General features: G+C 42.9%; 1 protein-coding gene across 3 annotated transcripts in view; it reads left to right on the top strand.

Annotated features, from left to right (window-relative positions):
• Positions 1-165: 165 nt before the first annotated feature.
• Positions 166-15,874, top strand: part of Pus7l (pseudouridine synthase 7 like) — a 19,831-nt gene continuing 4,122 nt past the window's right edge. The window contains exons 1-7 of one of the 3 annotated variants that reach the window (XM_028752160.1): positions 166-194; positions 2,100-3,048; positions 6,673-6,832; positions 8,449-8,641; positions 11,353-11,451; positions 13,426-13,507; positions 14,578-14,855. In XM_028752160.1, the coding sequence (XP_028607993.1) occupies positions 2,112-3,048; positions 6,673-6,832; positions 8,449-8,641; positions 11,353-11,451; positions 13,426-13,507; positions 14,578-14,855 (1,749 nt within the window). In that variant the 5' untranslated portion in view covers positions 166-194; positions 2,100-2,111. Of the gene's footprint in view, positions 298-1,521; positions 1,571-2,099; positions 3,049-6,672; positions 6,833-8,448; positions 8,642-11,352; positions 11,452-13,425; positions 13,508-14,577; positions 14,856-15,874 lie in introns of those variants that run through there. The other 2 variants (XM_028752159.1, XM_028752162.1) reach the window with 2 other exon arrangements.

The following is a 15,874-nucleotide window of genomic DNA, read 5'->3' on the forward strand; positions in this document are numbered from 1 at the left end:
CGGTCAGCTAAGGGTGAGAGTGTAGGGGCGGAGCCAACCCGGAAGGCCACGCCCTTCCCTTTCCGAGCTCCACCCAGGGAGGAGCTACACTAACGTGAGCCTGTCCCTTTAAATGTCCCCGTAAGAGGCAAGGCGGCGGAATTTTGGGCATGCGCACTGGGTCACACGGAGGAACACTTTCTCTCGGAAGCGAGGTAGAGCTGGCAGAGTCTAGTGGGATGCCGGGTCACCCGTGGGTCCAAGACTGGCGGACCGGGAAGGAAGGCGTGGTGGCGGGCGCCGAGGAACTGGAATGGGGTAGGGGTGTGGGTTGGGGTCTCTCCGCAGCCTGGGCTCGCCCTGCGGAGCGGAGGAGGAGCTCCTGCCACCCTCGCCCCCACGTGCCCCGTCTGCCTGCCTTTGCAGTCCGCCTCTTTCCTAGCTGCTTGGCTGCCATGCCTTCAGGCTGCACTGTCTCCACGTCTAGCCTGGAAAGCCTTCCCATGCTCTTTGTTTTAGGGTTCCTAGAACCCCTGTGGACTTAGAGCTGTCATTAGAAACACCTCCAAGGGGCAGATGCCAACCTCTGACAGTGTGTTCTCTACCTTTCCTAGTCAGCATTACTTCAGCTGTGTTCTCCCCATCCCCACTACTCTGTATCTCTGTTCAGCTAGTATCTACCTCAGACCTACTATGCGCTTGGTGCTGTTCTGAATGTGGGCTAGTCAGTATTGCATAAGGCAGAATTCCCGCTCATGTGGAAGAAGATGGACAGTAAATAATGAACACATTAGCTAGACATGTTATACAGAAAATTAAATCAGTTTTTTTCTTTATTCTTTTGTGTGTGAAAGAAAAAACAAGTTCCTCCTATAGATTATAGACAAATCCCAGAGATTAGATTATTGGTCGGTGAAAACCTCTGAGGATGTAGATGATCACTTACTTGTAAAGTCTGGGGAACACAAGAGTCAGGCAGTGGAGCTGCTTTCCCAGGGCTCCGTGTGGTGTGGAGATAGTTGGCTGTGTTGGGATTCGCTCCCTATGGAATTACCCTTGCGTCTCTGCTCCAAGAAAACACCATGAGGCTTTCTTTTCTCCGACACCAGTGATTTGGTAGAAATTCCCTCTCATCAGCTTGAGAATTTTGTATCTTTCCTGTAGGAAATTTAGAAAAAGATGAAGGACTCAGGGCTGACTTATCCTACTTTGAAGTAGTACAGAGTTCATGTACCTATTTACTGTAGACATTCCTTTCTTATCTTTCCTCATGTTTCAGTGTATAAAAACACTACCACAGTCTCTGAAGTTAGCTCCAGGGGATTTTGAGGTTCTGGGGATGACAGTCATTGTAAAAACAGTCCCATTTTCTTCTCTCTTCTTTGTAGGACTAACGATACTATTTTTCAGATAAACTTGAAATTGACACTTAAAAAAAAAAAACACCCTTTTGTTTGTTTTTCCAGGACAGGCTCTTTATAGTCCTGGTTTCTGGCTGTCCCAGAACTTGTTCTGTAGACCAGGCCGGCTTGAACTCACAAGATCCTCCGCTCCCCCCCCACCCCCTGCCTCCTGAGTGCTGGGATTAAAGGTGTGTATCACACCACCTCGCAAATTTAAACATTTTGTTTGTTTTTCGAGACAGGTTTTGAGACAGGATTTCTCTGTGTAGCCCTGGCTGTCCTGGGACTTGCTTTGTAGACCAGGCTGGCCTTGAACTCACAAAGATCCACCTACTTATGCTTCCCAAGGGCTGGGACTAAAGGTGTGTGCCACCACAGCCTGGCAAATTTAAACATTTTTAATAGGTTTATTTATTTTATCATATAGATTTTGTGTATGTGTATGCATGGGCATCACAGGTGTGCCTGGGGACCAGTGGGTGGCAGAGGTCAGAAAGGGACAATGGATGCCCAGGACGTGGAGTTAGGGATGTTTGTGAGCTGCCATGAGGGAGCTGGTGTCCTCTGCCAAAGCAGCATTTCTCCAGCTCCAAATTGACCTGTGTTTTTAGGGAACATAGACTTGAGAGGGAGAGAACGGAGTGGATCTTGAAGACCACTTTGATTCTTCTTATCTGTAACCGTTTCTGGTAGCTGAGTATGCTGTCTCTCTTGTAGGCACCGTGAAGAATGGAAGAGGACACCGATGATGACATCAGGTTTAACTCCTTGTGTTTCATCAATGATCACGTTGGCTTTCAGGGCAGTATAAAAAGCTCAGCCAGTGACTTCATTGTTATCGAGATCGATGAACAGGGACAATTAGTTAGTAAGGCCACCGATGAATCTCTTTATGAAATTAGTAAAATACAATCTGAACCGAGTAATTTTGTCAAAAAGCCAAAGCTAAATATTCAGAGTGTATCCTTAGAACATGAAAATAATGAAGAAGCTGCTGACTTGCCTGGGTGCTTGGATGGTGACCAGATCCAGCCTGCATGTTCAGATGGTGACCAGAGCCATCAGTTTGACTCAGAAAAAGAAAACAGTGTCAACCGTGTGACTTCTAAATGTGAAGAAGAAAGTATAGATATATTAAGTTCACTTTTAGATGAAAAAACTCACACATTGCTGGATCAGTTTGCCCGTGACATCAAAGGGATGTGGAATTCACAAACTGAATTAATTGAACCGTCTCCTGAATTGTCCCTAGGCAGGATCCTTGACAAAAACCAAAGGGCTGTTTTGCACAGTGCTGTTAGGCAGAAATTTCCCTTTTTGATAACCAGAGGAAACAACAGTGAAGTGGTTGTAAAGCCGAACCTTGAGTTTAAAGAACTCTGCCATTTGGTGTCTGAAGAAGAAGCACTTGGCTTTTTCAAATATATGGACTCAAAGAAAGAAAATTCCAAGTTTACCTTTAACCCGGATCCAAACAAGGATCACAGGAAGGCCGTGCACCATTTTCTCAACAAGAAGTTCGGAAACCTGGTGGAAACCAAGTCTTTTCCTGGGCAGAACTACAGCACTGGGAGCTCAAACACAGCCATAACCGTGAGATTCCGGGAAAAAGCACGTGGGAAGAGATCGCATCCGGAATGCGACAGAAGAAAAGCTGTGTGTACAGGTAATTTAGTAACTCATCATTTTCTTGTGTACAATTTGTGAAAGGTGAATAATTTGAATAATTAGACCTGGTCATAGAGCTAGTATAAAGAATATATGGACAGGTTGTTTGGGGCAAGACGATGCCTTGCATATTATGCTCAGTGTGAAAACGAACTAGTTAAGTATGCATAAAAAGACATTTATACTGAACGGTCTCGGATGGGTAAAGCTGAAGCAATTGTTTTGCGCTCGATCGATTTTTGGGAGTAATGATTTTTCTGTTTTCAGAATAATGTCAACCATAATTAAGTGTTTGGAGTAAGATGGATCTATTGTCTGCTTGTGAAGGGAAGAGATACTCTGCAATGCAAGATAGAGCCTGCATTCTTGGCTCATCAGGCAGGCGTGCTCACATTCCAGCCAGCCTTGTAACCTCTCAAAACGTTGTAACCCGTTTTCTGAACCCTGTTTCAGTTTCAGAATCAGAAGGGTTAGAGTGGAGTTTCCTCAGTTTCCCCAGGAAGCGTTTCCTGCCAGTTTGGCATGGAGAATGTATCTTGGGAATTCCTGCTTTAAGGAAGGTCTTCCCAGTCTGAATGGATCCGATGAAAAATCAGAGGACAGGTCTGGGGTCCATTGGTCTGTATATCTTACTTGAAGGATAGAACGTGTTTCCAATGAGCACGTCTTATACGTTCATCTAGCAGACATTTAACAGTCGGCACACATGCATGCGGCACAGGGAGAGGACCGTGCGTGCCTCACAGGACTCTGCTGTGAGTGAGACCTTCGAATTTGAAGGGATGCGGGCTTTGGTTTTACTTGACAGCAGTTCACAAAGACATAGGTGAAATGTCAGAGCGGGGTTAAAGACCCTGTCCATGCAAGGCAAACCTTCTAACCCTGAGATGCCCTCCTAGCTTCTGCTTTCCTTGAGACATGACCTCACTTAGCTGAGGCTGATCTCCAATTCCAGCTTAAGTGCTGGGACTACGGGCATCGTTAACCGCTTTGGACTGGGGAGATCTTTCATAGGTTTAAAGCTTAGCATCCTCAAATGTGAGTATGGGGAAAAAAACCCGATACTATGAGCGAGTTGATCTATTTTGAAGGAAAGGTAAAAATAGGTGTAGGAAGAGAATTGCTGGTTTAAAGTGATTTGCTGACTTATAGGAAGGGATTGCATGATTTAACTAACTCTAAGGTTTATTTGTTTCTCTGTCATATATTACATATGACTAAAGTTTCCCCTCCTCCTCCCCCGAGTCTCTGACCCCCTCACCTCCTTTCTTTTCCAGATCCACCACCCCCTGCACCTCCCTTCAGAAAAGAGCAGGACTCCCAGGGACATCTACCAAACAAGGCATAATAGACTGCAATAAGACAGGCACATCAAGGCTGGACAAAGCAACCCAGTAGGAGGAAAAGGGTCCACAAGTAGGCAGAAGAGTCAGAGACAGGCCCCTCTCCTACTGTTAGGATTCCTACAAGAACACCAGGCTACTCAGCCGTAACACATACGTAGTGGACCTAGGTCAGACCCCTACAGTTCTGATCTCTACAAGTCCCTATGAGTCCCAGTCAGTTCATTCTGTGGACTGTGTTCTCATGTTGTGTCCCTGACCCCTCTGGTTCTTCCAATCCTTCCTCCCACTCTTCTGCATGACTCCCAAGCTCCACCTAATGTTTGGTGGTGGGACTCTGCATCTGGTTCCATCAGTTGCGGATGAAGTCTCTAGGGTCACTTTGATTCGGCTTACTCAGTCATTCTGCAGGCAGGACAAACTGTAGGTCAAAGATTCTGTGGCTAGGTTGATGTCCCAGTCCCTCCATTTGAGGCCTTGCCTAATTACAGAAGAGAACAGGTTCAGGCTCTGTGTCTTCCATTACTAGAAGTCTTTGCAAGGATCACCTCCTAGGTTCTATGGACTTTCCATTGTACTATGTTTCTACTTTACCCCCCAAAATGCCTCTCCAATTCCAGTCATTTCTCCCAGTATCCCCCCTCCCCAACATACACCTGATCCCTCCTGTTCCCATCCCTTCCAGTCCCCAGCTGCCCCCTCGGGATCTGTTCTATTTCCCCTTCCCAGGGAGATCCTTGCATCTCCTCTTAGGGCTTCTAACTTTTTATACTACTTGAAATAGTATCAGTGATTTGGGATAATGAGTCAAGATCTTAGAATCTTTTTATGCATTCGTTAGTTTTACTGAAGTTAGAATTAATGGTTCACTAAGAGGCCAATATGATGATGATATTGGTGTCCAAAAGCAAAATGAACAATTTTGCTTAGGCGACCTTTTATAAGAATCAAAATATCATATATAAAAATATCTCTGCCTTCATGTGTTCATACACATATCTAATGTACTTATGTAATAAATTTACCAACCTTTAACTCAGCAATTCTCAACCTCTGACAAACCTCTGTTTCCAAAAATATTTACATTATGACTCGTAACTACAGCAAAATTGCAATTATAAAGTAGCATTGAAAATAATCTTATGGTGTAGGGCTTACCACAACATGAGGAATCGTGTTCATGGCTCACAGCATTAGGTAGGTTGAGAACCGCTGCCTTAAATGTTTAAGAAAATCCAGTAAAATGTATATTATATAAAATTTGCCATTTTATTCATTCCTGAGATTTTTGGTTGTGAGCCTAGCCTTAATGACTGATCAGTCTCTACGGTCCACCATTGTCTTATCACCCACTGCCACCAATCATCTCCTGAATCTTACCATCTTCCTATTCTGACATCAGCGTCAACTGAATTAGCATGCTTTCCTTTCAGATCCCTGCAACCACCATTTTGCTTTATATTTATATAATTTTTTTTTCGGTTTTTCGAGACAGGGTTTCTCTGTGTAGCCCTGGCTGTCCTGGAACTCACTCTGTAGACCAGGCTGGCCTTGAACTCAGAAATCTGCCTGCCTCTGCCTCCCAAGTGCTGGGATTAAAGGCGTGCGCCACCACCGCCCGGCTTGCTTTATATTTTTGATTATTCATCTGTTAATATAAGCACTCATGTGATTTGTAAAGTAAGTACAGCGTTTGCTATGGAGCATTCAACCTTGGAACCTGAGGCAGAACTGCTATTATTATATTCGGAAGATTGAACAAAAACGCAACAAACCAGGAGTCTTACGTGTTGGAATTTAGGATATATTAATGAAAATGGATTGTAACCGCTAGGGCTTTTCTATGTCCACCCCAGTTCCCGAATAATGACACGGAGGATAATTTATTTATGAATTAATGCCATACAACTTCCTCTGTGTTTCGGTCGCGAATCACCCACAGCTGCCTTCCTTCCCAGAATTCCTATCTCTTCCCGGAAGTTCTGCCCATTCTTTCCTGCCTTGCTATAGGCCGTTCAGCTCTTTATTGACAGGTGATGCTTTCACACACCGCGCCAGAGGTTTTCCCATCAATGGTCTATATGGAGAATGGAAGGTGGTCCTGTAAGCCCAGGGAAATAATGTGAATTTTTAATTCACACCTTGAATGAGCCAACAAATGCTTTAAAGCACACTTTTACCCTTAATAATTAGGTTTATTATCCTAACCTGTTAGTTTGCGAAGAATGTAATTATGAACGATGCCATCTTTTCTGTAATCTAGAATTATTGTGTTTCAGCTTTTACCCTACAAAAGGAAAATCTGGAGATGTTCGAAGCAATTGGTTTTCTAGCCATCAAACTTGGTGTTATTCCTTCGGATTTCAGTTACGCGGGCCTTAAAGACAAGAAAGCAATCACCTATCAATCAATGGTGGTTAGAAAAGTGACTCCGGAGAGGTAATGCTGTATTGCTTTCTGGTAAAGTGTAGGGTTAACACTCAAAATAATATTGGGACCACCTTAGCTTTACTGTCCGTGTTAACTAACTGGTTAGACACTAAACAGCACATTCTACGTTAATAAAATAATTGTTTGCCATGCATGTACATGTGCACATGTATGAAGTATGAGGCTGGCAAGATGGCTCAGGGGTTAAAAACACTTCCTCTTCTTCCAGATAACCCAAGTTCAGTTCCCGGCTTTCATGTAGGGAAGCTCACACCTGCCTGCAATCCAGCTCCAAGGGTCCAGTGTCCTTCTGTGTCCTATCCTGGCCCCTCACACACGGCATGCATTCGCACAAACACACATAATAAAAGAAAAAATAATCTTACAAAAATTAGGAAATCTTAGGATAGATACTGACAAGTGGTAGATTTGATTATAAAGTGTCTGTATTGTTTATAAATACCGATACTTTGTTCAAATATGCACGTGCATTCAGAAAAGTGTAATTGAAGACATAAAAATTTATAAACCTTTTTTTCAAGTACGTACTATTTGCACAGAGATGCTTTTAAGTCCTATACATGAATAGAAGTGGTGATAATTTTGGTTTGGGGTCTGGATTATAGGAATTCAGATATCATACTGTTAAGACAAAGGCTAAGTTTTAACACCCAAAGGCAATAAATATGATGATTAGTACCCAGGAAGAGAAGCAAGATTATTTTGATTTGGTCTGTGGGTGTAGAATTTCAATGACTCTTCAAGTAATAGCCTATAGCAGATCTAGAAATCAAGAAATATATTGAGAGGACAATAAGCACTCTATCAAATCGCATAGGCAGTTTTAATAAAAGCTGAAAAAAAGTATATATAAAGAAAAATTGATACTTGCAATTTTTTTCTCTTTTCTTTTCTTTTTTCTTTTTTCTTTTTTTTTTTTTTTTGGTTTTTCGAGACAGGGTTTCTCTGTGTAGCCCGGGCTGTCCTGGAACTCACTCTGTAGACCAGGCTGGCCTCGAACTCAGAAATCCGCCTGCCTCTGGTTCCCAAGTGCTGGGATTAAAGGCATGCGCCACCACTGCCCAGCTTCTTTTTTTCTTATATGATTCTAAAATATGTTTTTCTAAAAGTTTGAGTAAGGAAGTGTTCAGAACTGAATCTCTGATGCTGGTGGGTTTGTTGGTGGGACAGACCCTGAGAGGGAAATGGACAAATTGGGACAGGAGGGTCAGGACCATTGGGGACACTCTACTGCTTGAATGAAGTAGAAGGCAGAAGGCTTTTCCCAAAAAACATTTACATGGTTATTTATTGTGCATGGGTGTTTTGCCCACACACACGTCTGCATCACTTGGGAACTCGATGCCAGTGGAGGCCAGAAGAGGGTGACGGATCCCCCTGGAACTGGAGTTACGGATGGTTGTGAGCTGCCGTGTGGGTACTGGGAATCAAACTATGTCCTCTGGAAGAGCAGCCAGTGTTCTTAACCACTGAACCATCTCTCCAGCCACCTTTGTACTTAACATTTTGATAGGAGTTGCCCGTCAAGTTTCATTTTAAAGCTTGTATTAAATATGGAATTTGTAAACTAAGATTTAACTGATTGTATGATTTATCACTTCAAGGTTGAAAAATATTGAAGAGGAAATTAAGAGGAAGAGAATGAATGTGTTTAATATTCGGTCTGTAGGCGATTCTCTCAGACTCGGTCAGCTAAGAGGAAATCACTTTGAAATTATCATCAGAAATCTAAGAAATCAACTAAATGATTCTGCAAACCTGAGAGAGAGGATTCTGGAGGCAATAGAAAATGTTAAGGTAAGAAAACTCAATTTTGAAATTGTATTAAGAAAAATCTCTATAATTCTCACTGAGACAAAAGAATGAGGGTTTTTTTTTCCCACTGTGTGTGTTTTTTTTTTTTTTTTTCCACTCCAGTTCCAGGGGGATCCATCACCCTCTTCTGGCCTCCACTGGCATCGAGTTCCCAAGTGATGCAGACGTGTGTGTGGGCAAAACACCCATGCACAATAAATAACCATGTAAATGTTTTTTGGGAAAAGCCTTCTGCCTTCTACTTCATTCAAGCTGTAGAGTGTCCCCAATGGTCCTGACCCTCCTGTCCCAATATACTTGATTTTTAAAATGATAATTAGGTGCCAGTATATTTTTTTTTCTTGATATGTTCTATATTAAAAGAGACAGTGTGTGCCCATCCCCAGCAGAGGGGAACCAGTCTCTGAAACAGGTTTTCTCTGGTGTCTTCCCTCAAAAGCATGTGGTAGTGTAGATGGGTTTACCCTGTGGCCTCTATTTCTTTAATTGTTCTTACATATGTTTCTACAGACTGAGAGAATGTATGTATACAACCTGCCCAGCCAGTGTACAACATTTAAAGGTTTTTTAAAATTATTATTAATCATTTTATTTGTTTACACTTCAAGTGTTATCCCCTTTCCCTGTCTCTCCTCCATGAACTTGTGTAGGAGGGGCCATAGGTATGGATGCGTACAGGCATGAGGATGGCTGTATTACGATCGTTTGTTTATAGAAGTGAGTGCTGAGCCAGATTTGACCTGTGGGCTCTAGCTGTTTGCTCATACCTGATCCAGACAAGCAATTCTCAACCTGGGGAACTTTTAAAACATTTTGACAGTTAGTCTCCAATTCTAAACCAACTTTAAAAAGAAAAAAAAAAACCAGTTAGGCTTACAGCTTTGATGCTTTAAAGTAACTCCTATTTTAAAATGATTCTGTCCCACAGTTGAGATATACAGACTTTTAACACAACCCTACACCTCAGTGACAGGAACACAAAGAGGCCTGTGTTAGTTAGCAGCTTCCAACTAAAGTTCTTTAGGTTATGCACTTTGACTTGTATAGAACACTCCTTAGATTGTGTAATCTGTGTGCTATCTGGTTTTCATGACCAGCCTACCTAGAAATTCTAATTTTTTCCTTTCTGAAAACTGTTACTAAAAAAATGATCTCTTCTTAAACACAGAGGGGTTCTGTGAACACCGACTGATAGCATTTATAACAAGGTCTGCTTTGGTATTTACGAAAATACGCTGTGTATCGAGAAGTTCGCATAGGAAATGATCTTAGCTTTACACAGCTTTGTCTTTTGCTATTTTTATTTATTCAGTATTATTGTGTCTGTGTGCACACGCACATACACAGATGACAGCTTTAAGGAGTCAGTTTTCTCCTACTGTGGCTTCTGGGGACCACAATCAGGTCATCAGGCCTGTGTGGTGAGGTCCTTGCCCACCATACCATTTTGCCAGCCAATAAACCTTTTTTAAAAAAAAAATCTCTTAATGAGAAAAGTTGAGTGGCTTGAGAACAAGGATTTCTTGAAGGTTTCTTTAGAGAGCTATAGGTCTGCTTATAAACTTTTGGCTATACTTAATGATTGTTCCAGTTATCCTAAGGTTTACCACGCTGTTTATACAAGTTGAAAATAAGTTTTAAAAAGCGGAGGTTTAATATAGGGAACACCCACCTTATCTGCAGTTGATTTTTACAAGTGGAAACAGCTCCTTCATGCTGTACTGATAAAAAAATTATCTTAGCGTCCTTTATTGACAAACCTTGAGTTGGTACTCAGTCCCGATTATCAGTTGAGCGAATGTTTACTCCTCTCATAAAGTGTATGGAGCACTCTTAACTTTCAAGAAACTCGATGATGCCCATGCATGCATATCTATCCGTCTGTCTATCTATCTATCTATCTATCTATCTATCTATCTATCTATCTATCTCTATCTCCCCCGCCTCATATGTTTCAAACAGACTATCTATCTATCTATCTATCTATCTATCTATCTATCCATCTCTATCTCCCTCGCCTCGTATGTTTCAAACAGACCAACGTCTTCCTATTTCTTCTGAGTGACATGACATTTCTGAAGCATGGCGTCCAGAGGTGGCATCTTCATCCCTCTCCAGGAAATATCAGAGAAAGAAACCAATTCGGAAGGAAATGTGCTAGTGAATAATATGAAGGAGCCCAGCCCGCGGGCTGGGAGAAGAAATCCGTACATTGTTCCTGCTATCTCACGACAGCAGAGGAATCCCAAAGAAGGAAAGAGCTTGAGAGGGGGATGAGATCCGGGTTTAGTGAGCAGTTTGTCCCAGGATACCTCATCTCTCTTGGCTTAGGACGTCAGGTTCTGTATGCCAGGAACTCCTCAGTAATGTAAATTGAAGGGTATTTTAAAACCTTATCCATTTATCACTAAATTGCTTTTTCGAGACAGGGTCTCACATAGCCCAGGCAGGCCTTGACTCTCAGCAGCCCCCTCTTCTCTCTCCCCTTTGCACCCAGCCCCTGAAGGTTTACGGGCCAATTTAAATTTGCTCCCTGCTCCTTCTGGTGTGTAACTGAAATCTCTCAGACCACTTTAGCTTCTCTGTCTGTATTATTGGTAATTACTGAATTTCTCAATTAAATTCGAAGAGAAAGAATTTGACTATACTATATTTATGAAGCTCTAATTTCTTACGTTGTGTCATATTCATAGAGTAAAGGTTTTGTGAATTACTACGGACCACAGAGATTTGGGAAAGGAAAGAAAATCCAAACGGACCGAATTGGATTGGCTCTACTGAAGAATGAAATGGTAAGAATTTTCAAAAATATCATCCTAACTAGTTACTTGTATTTATTACATATGCTCACTGCATGCCTAACTGTGGTATATAACTACATGTATGTGCATGCACATACATTTGACACATGCATTATGTATCCTGCCTAGTATCACTGCAGATTTATTAGGCAGCTACCATATTCTTGGATTCACATTATACCAGACCTGATACATGTGGGGAGGACTGTGCCAGGCATAGGTACCAAGGGCATCATGAGAGACAACTTGGAGGCCTGTTCCTGTAGCTGGCACACCACATATTCTTTCTCAGCTTACGGCACTACCGCCCTAATCTTTACATTCTGTGAGTCAGCTAAAATGGCCTCTAAGTTTGTGATCTGGGATTTCTCATCTTGTTATATTTTGTTTTGATTGTCTGTTTGAGATTGCTCAGTCTTTTCTACCCATCAGACACCACACGGTCCTCAGCATGTCATGGAGGCTCAGTATTTGCTTGGATGTTATCTTAGTTGGCTTCTTACCGCTGTGACAGTACACCATGACCAACAGCAACCTGGGGAGGAAAGGGTTTGTTTGGCTTTCAAACATCATCCATCACCAGGGGAAACTGAGGCAGGAACTCAAGGCAGGAAGCTGGAAGCAGGAACTGAAGCAGAGGCCATGGAGGGATGCTGCTTCCTGGCTGGCTTGCTCTCTTGACTTGCTCCTCTTGTTTTAAGGCCCACTTGCCCAAGAGTGGCACTGGACAGGCCCCTCCACATTATTCGTTAAATCAAGAAGATGTTCTGCAGACTTGTCCACAGGCCAATACGATAAGGACATTCCCTCAGTTGAAGCTCCCTCTTCCCAGGAGACCTGGGCATGTGCCAGGTCGACAGACAATCAACAGGCACCGGATGCATTAGCTTTTTATGAACATCTGTTTAGATCAGTGCTGTAGAAGATGGAATGGAAAGTGGGAAATGATTGAGTCACTTTAAGTTCCTTTATACTATGAGCTAGGTTCTTAGAAAGCAGTCCTAGTGTACATACAGTGATATAGTAACAGGAACTGAGTAGATGCCTTTTCTAAATTAGAGAAAAATAAAGAAAGAAAGAAACGTCACATACATGCATGATTTAAAATAAACTATTAAAATGTTAGATAAAAAAATATTTTTTAAAGATTTATTTTGTTTGTATATGTGTATTTTGTGTGTAGTAGACAGCTACTACACTGTCGCTGTCTTCAGACACACCCAGAAGAAGGCATCGGGTCCCATTACAGATGGTTGTGAGCCTCCATGTGGTTGCTGGGAATTGAACTCATGACCTCTGGAAGAACAGTCAGTGCTCTTAACCTCTAAGCCATCTCTCCAGCCCTAAATAAAACATCTAAGTCGACACTTTCTATCCTATTTTGCCAGTGTGGAGGACAGCTTGCCAAAGTCAGTTCTTTCTGTCCATGTGTGTCCTGGGGACTGAACTCAGGTCATCAGGCTTGGTGACATGCGCCTTTATATACCAAATCATCTTGCCAGCCATAACTTGTTTTGTAAGACCCAAAATGTCAAAGACATTGAGGATATAATCGAAACCAGTGGCTTTGGTATTCTTGCTTCCTTCCCTGTCTTCATCCCTGTTGGCAAAGTCTGGGTGTTTATGTCATGCCTTTATGTCCATGTTCTTATTTTGGCTGAATAAAGAATGGCAGAAATGGGAGCTGTGCTCAAATACATAAAATTAAAAAAAAATGTCAGAAGTGTAATTGCAGAAGTGCTTGGGGAGGGCCTTTCCAGTGTAATATTTTGGTTGTTACTTTGTATGTTACTTTGTATCAAAGGATATCTCTACATGTGAAACGAAGTGTGCTAAGCTAAAGGAGGAAATTGCAACATTTTCAGTCCTCTAAAGATGCCTAAGAATTTGCCTCTTTCTCTTTTTTTTTTTAAGTAATTGGCCATTTAAAAAAAAAAAACATCTTTACTTGATTAATTTCTCCAGGTGAAGGCCATAAAATTATTTCTTACACCAGAAGACACGGATGATCCTGTCAATAAGGCAAAGAAATACTTTCTCCAAACTGGTATGTAGGTTTCTTTACTGATCTGTAGTAGTTAAGGCACACACAAACGTCCTGCACGGGCCTCTCTTCAAAAGTGGACTCTGTAAGAAATAGCAGAGACAGATAAGAAGACGGGGTGGGGGGGGTGGGGGAGGAAACGGGAGAGGGGAGAGAGAGAGAGAGAGAGAGAGAGAGAGAGAGAGAGAGAGAGAGAGAGAGAGAGAAAGCAGAGAGGGACCTTGGGTGGCTGGAGGCCTTTTCATGTGAGGCACACACTTGGTGCAACTGGTGGCAGCAGGTGATGACATAGCAGCTGCTAGGTCCCTGGGAGCAGGCCAGTGGGATAGCCCACTGCTAACAGGAGGTCCACTTCACACTGCCTCTGATGGTGGTAGGGCCCCAGCAAGTATCGAAGCCCTTGACTGAGTCTGTGATCTCGAGTTTCTTAACAATTTTTTGTGAGGGGCCGTCGTGTCTTCCTGACTCCACTTTGAACACTTCAGTCTGGTGTGTATGTACAGAATTGTTCACAGGTGCACATAAGCCATGCGGTCCAAAGCTTTAGCATACCCAAGAAGTACCCAGGACGTTTAGCAAACATCAGTTACAGGGCTCTCCGTGAATAAGTGTGTACGGAGCTCAGCACTGTACATTTTAAAAAGCCTCCCATTAGCTCGGCTACAGATTGCTGCTGTTGATTCGCTGATGTTCTATTGGATGTCCATAACTCTTCTTTAGAAACTCCCAGACCCCTGCAGCTTGCCGGTTTATTAGATCCTTGGTGATAGGTTCTTTTTGTTTAGCAGTCTTCTGAATTAGATTAACTCTGTTCTAAAGGAAGGGAGTCTGGTCAGCCATTGCTATTGCTGGGTTTATTTGTTCTTTCTTATTTTTCAAGGAAAATAAAAGCTCAAAAAACCAAAAACCGAAAAACAAAACAAAAACCAAGCTTTTTCAAGTATAATTAGGTTTAACCGGTAATGCTCAGTGTCTCCACAAAGGATTGCCTTTCATTTAGACTGCTTGAAAAGGCATCCCGCAAACAGCTCTGCAGTAGAAGTACCTCCGGGCTGGTTTGCTCTTCATTTCAGAGGATGCTAAAGGCACGCTTTCACTGATGCCGGAGTTCCGGGTCCGAGAGCGGGCGCTGCTGGAGTCGCTGCATCGCTTCGGCGTGACGGAGGAAGGCTGCGTCCAGGCCTGGTTCTCCTTCCCCCATTCCATGCGCATCTTCTACGTCCACGCATACAGTAGCAGGGTTTGGAACGAGGCAGCGTCTTACAGACTGGCAGCCTACGGACCCAAAGTGGTGGCGGGAGACCTGATCTGCTTGGATGAAGATGCGGACGAGCATTTCCCAAGCAGTAAAGTGAGTACCCGCCATGGAGGTGACTCGCCGCAGAGACAGTAGTTCCGTTTGCTCATCTCCCGCTTGACTCTTCAGACAGCTGAGAATCAACACGTGTTGCTAAGTGAAGAAACAGTCAGTGGTACAGAGTAAAAGGTGGTAAAACTTCCCCTAAAGAGCACACTTTCACAAACAGACTCCCTCCCTCCCTCCCTCCCTCCCTCCCTCCCTCCCTCCCTCCCTCCCCCTCTCTCACCTGTATGTGTAGTGTATAGGGCGGTCCTCTTAAAAACAGGAATGAACCGTCCAGAGCTGGCTCGCCCACACATCTCAATTAGGTGCTCTCTCCCTCGCCTCCTCGGCCAGCATGTGTTCTCTTATCTCTCCCTGCTTTCCCTTAAAGAAAGTTCCGTTATGATGCTACAAGGCTTCGAGATACTAGAAAACGTGCTTTTCCTGTTTATTCCCCATCCAGCTGGCATTTTTATCTCTGTGAATTTGAACTAATTAGTGAAGCCAAATCCCGTATGTCTCGTGAGAAAGTTCAAATAATAGTGTAAAGCAAAAAGAACAAAATAAACTTTTCTCTGACATTACATCAAAACATGGTTAAAAACAGGGACGAGGCCCCGAGCAGTACTTCATTCTGTACATTGTAAAATCTTTAGGTTCCAGCAGTACTTCATTCTGTGTACTATTAAGTCATTAGGTTTTAGGGGAGTAAAGGTTATCAGATATTCAGTCCTTTAACTCCTATTCTATAGAAATGAGAGCTAGGCTCAGATGGGAAAGGAAAGATTCAGAATCGCCAATGTAGCGTGCCTAAAAAGACCCAGGAGTCTAAGAGGGTCTGGAGGAACCAGCACGTAGATCTAGGAGTCAGTTGATAAAGATACATCGCTGCCCAGCACTTGAAAACCGAAAGGAAAGGTTGACTCTGAGCTTTGCCTAAAGAAAACTTCACCTGGATTAATGCTGGCCTCCATCTATAGAAATCATTTCAGGTAATAGAAATCTATACAAATCTATACAAATCTATA

This window comes from Grammomys surdaster, unplaced genomic scaffold (genome assembly GCF_004785775.1).
Source record: "Grammomys surdaster isolate TR1022 unplaced genomic scaffold, NIH_TR_1.0 125878, whole genome shotgun sequence".
Taxonomy (NCBI): Eukaryota; Metazoa; Chordata; class Mammalia; order Rodentia; family Muridae; genus Grammomys; species Grammomys surdaster.